This window comes from Loxodonta africana, chromosome 12 (genome assembly GCF_030014295.1).
Source record: "Loxodonta africana isolate mLoxAfr1 chromosome 12, mLoxAfr1.hap2, whole genome shotgun sequence".
In the NCBI taxonomy this organism is placed as follows: Eukaryota; Metazoa; Chordata; class Mammalia; order Proboscidea; family Elephantidae; genus Loxodonta; species Loxodonta africana.
This window is the reverse complement of record NC_087353.1, coordinates 33,797,170-33,806,409: the sequence shown is the minus strand read 5'-3', so window position 1 is coordinate 33,806,409 and position 9,240 is coordinate 33,797,170. Positions and strand designations below refer to the sequence as shown.

The 9,240-nt window shown below is 34.7% G+C and overlaps 1 protein-coding gene across 1 annotated transcript; it reads right to left on the bottom strand.

Annotated features, from left to right (window-relative positions):
• Nucleotides 1–902: 902 nt before the first annotated feature.
• Nucleotides 903–7,587, bottom strand: TDRD15 (tudor domain containing 15). The gene has a single exon (XM_023550373.2). The coding sequence runs from the start codon at nucleotides 7,585–7,587 to the stop codon at nucleotides 1,330–1,332; it is 6,258 nt and encodes a 2,085-aa protein (XP_023406141.1). The 3' UTR covers nucleotides 903–1,329.
• Nucleotides 7,588–9,240: the final 1,653 nt, after the last annotated feature.

The window sequence follows — 9,240 nt, the reverse complement described above, 5'->3', positions numbered from 1 at the left end:
AGGTACAATCTGATAGGTCTATTTGGAAAAAAAGGTGTATGTTAGATTAGCCTCTTCCTCCTCCCTTTCTTTTTGTAGGGAATGGCCTCGGGCTGAAGTTCAACAGAGGGAGGCCCGCAAATGGGGAAGCTCTGTCTATGCCTTGGTAGGTAAGCTTAAATAATTCCAGAATTCAATACTGGTATACCCATTTGCACACAGATACAAGCTATATTCTTCAATATTGTTGTTGTTTAATAACTGTGGTATTCTGATCATCAACTGACTTTGTCTCCTTTTGTCTGAAGTGGTTTAGAATTCAGGAAAAAATGTGGAGCACTATTTATCACCCTGCTCCCCACTTAAACCTTAGTATCAGCCTACGTCATAGGGCAGTGGTATGCGTTAAATTAGATAATACTTATGCAGCTCTTAGCACAGTGTCTAGAACACATTACGCACTCAGCATATGGTAGGTGTTTCTACTACTACCATAATTGCTGCTACAATAAGGAAGGGCCAGTTTCAAAGCATTTATCAATTCACTATAAAAAGTCTTAATATAGATTCAAGTGAAACACTGTTTCTAACAATATATCAAGTAAAACAAGACACCTCCATTCACTGAAATAGCCTAGTTATACTATGGAATATTTAATAACATCGATATTTCTTATGAAGTCAGAATAAACATTCGTTAAGTTGGAAACATCCTTTAAACCCTGCAAAATCCTTAGTAACTAGTCCATACATAAAGGAAATATAATCTGCATAAGCAAAATCAGACAATACTACAGCACCTAAATTTTAGTAAAATATCGTAGAATCAGTTTGACATCTAAAAGGATTAAGAGGAAATATTCTACAGTCAGTTTACCGTACATTTAACTGCATTACAAACATGCCAGGATACTCAAAAAACCTAAAGATGCATTTCATTTCATACGAAACATGATACATAATGAGAAACTGATACTTCAAAATGGGTCCAGGAAGCTCATTAATAACAGCAAGATTTATTAATCTGAGAACTACATACTTTTAGGAGTTGTGTGAAACCCTCGAAATTATATATAAAGTATGACGCATACATGCATGCGTGTGTGGTTAAAATCCTCTACTTTCATTACATTCTTAAAGATCACCACTCAAAAATGGTAAAGATGGTGAAACATCACTTTCTAATCCAATGTATCACTCCCCATTTACCCATTTATTCAGGTTTTCTAGTAAGTTTTCTTGCAGTAAGATATATTCAATCTGGAAAATTTCAGTACGTGAAAGCAAACTTGTAAAGACTCAGAATTACTTGTCACATAGAATAGTTAACATTCTGAATTTAAAAACTGGCTACTTACCATTCGAGTATTCTTCAGATATGTTTTTTTCATTAACATGCAATGCTTTTAGTGCTGTTCTCAAGTCCACTGTGTCACTGGTTTCCTGTATTCTTTCAGTTAGTAGTTTTTCAAAAATATTTTCAATGTAATTGGTGTTATTCTTTAAACCATTAGTTATTGCCCAAAATGAAGCTGCTGCACACATGTCAAATGAAATGATACTCTGGATATTAGGTTTTCCACTATCAACTTTCTTACTTGGTGTTAAATTTCTTGAAGGTAATCTTTTACCAATATGACTTTTCCTTAAGAGGCTTTTATAGACACCTTTCCTCTGTGCAGGTTTCTGTTTTAGCTTTTGTTTCTCAGTGCATATAGAATTTACATTTTCCTTTTTGCAACAACGTTGATCTAAAACTGGGCAAAAGGGCTTACTCTGTAATTGACATTGAATTCTAGCAGCTCCAGTGGTAGTAAATGCATCAAGATGAGCTGAATCTTTAGAATACCTTGCAAGGCCATATGCAACTAACATGTCAGCCACATTGCATTTGTCATGAATAACATTTACCTTCAGTTTTGTTTCAAAACTGTGTTCCCGAAACTGAAAAAGTAAGCCGGGTTTACTGAGGAAATGTTGAAAAAAACTTTTGGCTTCTTCACTCCAATGTTCCCCTTTCAACGGTAAGATGCCATATAAGGCACAAGGGTAACTTAGTCTTGGCAAATCCAAAAGTTCCTCAGGAACAACTTTAAGATTTTTTATGTCTGAATAAGGTACAGAAACAGAGAATCCATAGTCAATCAATACAAGAAGTAAAGACTGATCAGAGACTTTAGAAATTTCTACTCTATTCCATTGATCTTCCAATTCATATTTGAACAAACAACTAGAACCAGGGATTATAAACTCTTGAGGCAATGTTTGTAAATTTTCTTGTAAATCAGAAAGTAACATAAAGAGTGATTTCATTGTGTCAAAGAAATCTTCTAGCTGAACACAGAAGTCTGATGGATCAGAAACAGCAGTAGCAATACCAGAATACTGCCTGCCATTTTGGAGTTGTGCCCAAGTAAATGATCTCATTGCACATGATGACACAGGAGTCTTAGACTCCAAGTTGGAAATAATTTCTGAAGATCTGTTTTCTTCAACCTGAACTGTATTTAAATTTAAATATTCCAAAAGTAACAAGCCATCTACCAGAATTTCTACTTCCCAGATAGAGTCTAAATATTTCAGGAAAAGTATGTTTATTTCCAAGTGAGCAAATAAACACACCACGGATTCAAATGACATGGTCCTAGAGTTTTCAAACCAAATCCACTTACAAAGCACAGCTTGTCTTGGAGTATTTCTGATTTCACTACTAAGTATCCTGATATTGCATAAAGAAACTATTTCATACCTACCATAATCTACTAAAAAAACAAGCACTTTCTCATCAACACACTTTTTTTCTACTTTTGATCGACACCACACCAAAGTTTTTTTAGATTTTGTCAAGCATTCTAAGCCTTTTTCAATATTTTCCATTGATAAAAAAGAGGTTTTTTTAACTTCTTTACTAATGAAGACTGTTAAATCTGATAATATTTTTTTATTTTTTGATAACCTCACATAAAATATTCCACTTTTTGAAACATAAAGTATTTTAGCCTTTTCAAGTTGTCCAGGTTTTAATTCTTCAAAAGGAATTTTAGCCAGCTGTTGGTCAGATGGTCTATGGATTACAGAACTTTGATAGTCATTTGATTTTCCTTTTTTCATTTCATTATTATCGCCAGGGCTCACACTCTGAGAAACAACTTGAGGCATCTGCGATACTCTCTTCCGTAGTTTTGAACATGATGTCCACTTCAGTAGTTCATCAGTAACACATCTGTCATCACAAATTACATTTACTTCCCATTTCTGTCCATGCTTTTTCAAAAATTCACAACATATTGTTCTGTTACTTACTCTTGAAGCAAAATAATGCACAGTTCTGCTGTCCCATATTTCATCAGGCTCATTCCATTTTACTCCACTAAGAAAAGAATGGATTCCCAGTTGAGGAATAGTTAAGAATTCCGTCTTAAGTGCATAGATTTTAGATGTGTTTACCACTGCAGTGTTACCATAGTCAATAAATTCCACTTCAAAAGAATTTCCTGGCAAAGCTTTCTTAATAACTGCTCTGTAAATGGCATGGTCAATGGAATATTCTGCAACTACAAGATCTCCCACCAGAGGCTTAACTGATTTTCTCTCTTTCCCTAGATTTACTCTTCCCTCATTCAGTGCATTTGCAAGTCTGATGATTACATTTTCATTCTCTGTAAGCTGAATATGAAAACTTGCTGGATTATCAATATTAGAAATATACCCTTTAACTCTGGTATTCAAATAAATTTTGGGTTGAGGAAGGTCTTTGATATGTGGCCTAGTAAACTTACATGTGTTTTGTGAGGCAACTTGATTTAATTCTCTGATAAAAGACTGTGATACAACCCTTACTGATGTCTGGCCCACATCACTTTCATCAAGAGTATGTGCAGATTCAGGGACAAATTTTACCCCTTTATTTTTCAGTCCCTCATTCAAAGGTTTCTTCACTTTTTTTTTTGACACAGGTTCAATTTTATAACAAACTGATGGTTTTAAAAGCCCAGCAAATATACTTTTGTAACTCCTTAACTGATCTATTTTGCTTTCAGAATATTTAACTACATCAGTTTTGTTTATCGTATTATGATGATAGTTATATTCTATTTTGCCTTTCAAATAAGCAGCAAATCTCTTATCCTCAGTTGTTTTATGACCCTTTTCCACCACACAGTCTGCTGGGGCACATTTTTTTCTGTAAGCATGAAGCAACATTTTAATTTTCTGATTTATATGTTGACATCCATCATACAATTCTATACCAAGCTGGCCATCTGACTCCCTGGACAATATTACTGCCTTTAATGGTTTCCCCAAGAAATTGTCTTCAAACCAGCTACTTACTTCTGCTGGAATATCTATATATCTAAGATCTGACAAAAAACACTTAATAGCTTGCATGGGTGTGAACAGCAACTCTGGAAACCGATCAGAAATGGCCCTCAACATATTTCCTTCTACTAATTGCTTATTTCCGAAGTCCACAAAATAAACTTTAAAGGCAGATGATGAATCTGTTGGCACTGCTAAAGCTCTATATGAAAGACCATCCTCTACATACCTACATATGCATAATCTCATTTTACTAGAATCATATTTTGGACAATTTTCAAGACTACTAATCTCTGTTATTTTTGTTTCTATCATCTCTAGATCTTTATTATTTCTACCGAGCTGACAATAAAACTTTTGGGGGCTATATATGTGAGATATGTATACTACTTCTTCACTTCCAATTTTTATATTAAAGGAAGAATAATAGTAACTGTAAAGACTAACTGAAGATTGGAGAGGCTTTGATAATGTGCTATACTGTGCAGAGCCACAATTAATAAGAAATTCTTTTGCACTAGTAAATGGGGATTGTAAATCCACTAAATTACATAGACAGTTTGGGTGTATAAGAACTAAGGCATAGATGATACAAGTCAATAGCCCTCTAGATGAGGAAATAAAATTCCCAAAGTCTCTGCATGCCCCTCTTGTCCAACTGAGTAATTCACAACTAGTAGGTTCAACTAAATGGTTAAGACTACATCTGAAGGTTTGACTCTCTAACAAAAGAAAATGTGGGTTAATAGCACAAAGATCCTTAATTAAAACTCTTTCTTGGTAACCATAGTCCACAAATATTACATTTACTTCTGTTTTTGATACTTGAGTCAAAACAGCAGCTCTATACCACCTCCCATCTTTGGAATACTTGGCAACACAAGCAATCTGCCCAATCTGATAAGGATCAGAATGAATGCTATAATAATTCTGAATTTGTTCCATTAATAATTCTAGATCTTCTAGCTTACATTGGAGCTGGCATGAAAAGTCACCTGGGCCAGAGTAATAAGAACACTTAACTTCAAGGACTGCTCCTGGTTTAAACACATATTCTTTATAAGGTTGTGGTGACTCAAGTCTCCCAGACAAGGAGCAAGACTTTTTTACATCTAAGACATTAACAGCTGGGGACTTTGACAAAGACAAGTTATTTTCTTCTGGTTTATTTTTTGGTTCAGGTCTTTCACGAAAGGCAGATATGGCTTCCTTAATGTTATCTTTGTTTTCAGACTTGAAATTTAACACTGAATATTCATCTCCAGATTTTAGAAAACATTCTGGTTCTACTTCCCAATATTCTGCATATCCAGCTTGTAACATGAGAGAGACAGCATCAATATTCTCTGAGGCTTCAATACTCTGAATATTTACAGTATACTTGTTATCTTTTTTTGCTATAACTTGAAGCAAAATGGCTTTGTTCAAAACAATTTTTTTAAAATAATCAATTGCTGTCTTCACCCATATATCTTCAACAGGAAATACATGTGCAAGTGAACAGCACATAGCTAGGGCAGGCAACTCGCAAAACTCTGGAAGCAAAATTTTTACATCAAAACACGGTATGGAATCAGTATGTCCATAATCCAAAAAATAAACGTTAATCTTATAACCATTAATTTCAGTGATAACAGCTCTGTAGAAACGTCTGTCCTTGCTATATCGAGCACAACAAAATAAGCCAGGTTCTGGATTTCTTAGAATCAGTTCATCGTTTTTACACAAATCATAGAATTTGTTTATATTTCTCATTATGTCTTGAAATTCATTCTGATGATCGTTCGTGCGTACCCAGAAATTTGAGGGGTTTAAAACATATGCTACAAAAGCTATGTAGGCAGCCTCTATCTCCATTTTTACAGTTTTAATAGGAAGATTTACTTTCAAAATGTTTTTTTCATTTAGAGAACCTATCGAGCGTTCAATACTCCCAATAAAGCTCTGAACTGCAAAGCTGTTTACATCAGAGGTGCTTGTCTCTCTCAACATATCAGAGATTTTCAAATCAGGCACAGGACAAAATACTTGTGTGTCTATAGTCTTCAGGAGACACTTGGAATTAGTTGCAGAATCTTGAGTTTGTAATGTCACATAATATAAATGCTCATCTTTATTGAACCAATCAATGCGTGCATATACAGTTTGTCCTAACAAAGCTTGTTTAAATATATTCAACTGATACATTCTTGCATCTCTATCTGGACTCTTTAAATATGTCAAAGAACATGGAAATGAAAATAATGGTACTAAAATAAAATCCTGTTTAAGTTTCTTTACATCACTTGAGGGTATAGCTTCACTAATGCCATAATCCACAAACCAAATTTTTACATGATCATTGGGCAAGAGCTGCTGAAGAATTCCTCTATGCCACTGTCCATTTCTTCTTTTGGCAACACAGAGTAGTCCAAAATTATCATGTGTGGGACTGCTTTCTTGGCTGATAATGTCATAATGCAAATTCATACACATTGTCAAGTCTTCCAGCTCTGGAATCCACCTAATTAACTGACAGTAGAATTTACCTGGGCTTAATGCCGACGATATCTTTATACTTTCAATACTGCCTACTAACAAAGATGGCTGCAAATTATCCAGGACATGCTGAATATCAAGTTCAGTATCGTTATTACTTAATGGCAATTCGGGTCTCTTCTGTTGTAATAAATCTGGTATTTGTCGAGGGAATTCTTTTAACATTTCCACAATGAGATGAAATGAATCCCCATCAATAAGTCTTCCTAATTGTAATTCAAGAACCTGGGATATAATTTTTGGCACTTCAAGAAGAATCATTTGCAGAGACAAAGTAGCTTGCACATAACCTTTCACTTGTAATCCTACTAACGATTTGAAATAATTTAAAGCCTTAGGAGACCATTTTTCCCCAATTGGTAATATGTTGGCAAAAATACCAAACACTACCCGTGGAGGTAGCTCAAACAAGCTGCTACAAGCTGAAGCAATCTGAGTACTAGCAACTCTTAGTTCTTCGCCACGGTCTATGAGGAGCACTGTATAGAGTTCATTTTTCTTTTCCACAACTCTTCCTCGCTGCCATTCTCCAGATATTTTTTCTTCTACCAAACAAAATTCATCAGGGTCCACATTGCTTTTTATTTTTGGAATATGTTGTATTTCCCTCTGCAATATGTGGTAATCAAATTCACATTCAGTATTATTTCTGCCTTGAAATTTCACCAAAATATCCTTAGGAAGACATTCTATATTTGATATTGTCAGATCCATATCTAAAACTGTTGGTAACAGAGATGCAGAATCCATTTTTCTAAAAAGCAAATAGTGAGTACTAATTAGCTTCTGGACAGCTGTCAAAATTAACTGCAATTAGCCCCTATATAAATTTGGCATGTAAACATAAACCTTGAAGGTAATTCTTTGCATGTATTTTTATCAAATTAAACATACTGATAAAAATTATACACACTGGACAAGATTTTGGTGAAATAAAACTGATCTAACTGTTCACTGCCTTCCACACCTCTGAAAAATCCCACTGAAATAATCAGGAGAATATACAAATTAGGAAGAATACACATTATTATTGGAAGCCAGAGAAGAGTGGCCTTTATTTGCCAGAAACATTAACAAATTTCTGTAGATTGGACAGAGGTAGTGTAATAAAGGAAGTCAAATAAGGCCCACTGGAGACCTCCTTCTCCTCCTATGAGAAAGCCACTTCCCCTCATACAGACTCCTTCCAACAACCCATAACTCAAAAAGGCAAGATGGTGAACAAACAGGAGACACACTGTTCACAATCCTTAGTATGTGTGAATTTTCAACAGTTGAACCCTATCAGCAACATTATGTAACCCCAGGTTTCTTTGATTAGGGCACTAGGCTAAGACCTGAGTCACTAAGGAAAGCTAGGCATGGAAAGAAACATAAGGCAGGTTAGGCATGCTCAGGCCTTGTTACTGGCATGGCTGGCCACAAATGGAGGAGTGGAGGGGAGAGAGTCTTTAGCGTATAACCAAACTTTCTCTACTGCTATATATATATATATATATATATATATATATATATATATATATATATACACACACACACACACACATATATACCATTGTTTCAGCTATTTTTTTCTAGATTGTAGATTGTTGGTAATCTAAAAATGGCACAGTAAATATTCAAGAAGTATAAAATATTCCCAAAATTCAAGCAAGAATCAATATCTATTGTGACATGACACAGCTCAAGTCCTCCTTGACTATGAGTTAACTGGCAAACATCAATTTTCTTCCACAAGGATGAGAAAAACACTGGGCCAAAAAAAAAAAAAAAAAGTGAGGGGAATCACTTATAAGAAACCAAGGGTATGCTTCCTTCAGGAATAAATGTATTGAAGGACAACAGCAAAGGAGTGTTTTTCAAAAGTTTGGATCCTTGTTCTCAAAATACTAAAACGAGAATTTTTATAGGATTAAGTAGTTATAAAGACACAGTTGATGTAGAGAAGAACTCCATATACATCAGAAATTTATAACTGCAATGAATGCAGTAAACACAAAATAAAAATAGAAGAAAATTTTGAAAGGACATTCCAAAATTCAGAGGAAAAGGATAAAAAAATGGAGGAGGACAGTAGTATAAAATCTTATGAGAGTACAAAACTTATTTCAGAAAGAGATAAAAAAACAGACTTAAGACCAAGTTTCTAAACTGAAACGAGATACTGTGGGAAGCGAGTGAAACACACACAACGTGAGGACATCTGGGTATTGACTGTGCTTTTCATTTCCTTCTGCGTAAAAAGGCAGGCATGATCATCAGTATGATCCACTCTACAGAGGTTCTGGGCTATGCTTACTTGAGCCTGGAGTCTCTAGAAATAAAATCAGCGGATAACACGCTAAAGAATTCCATTAAAATAAACTAAAAAATTTCAGGGCAAATGAAGAAATGCCTTCTTAA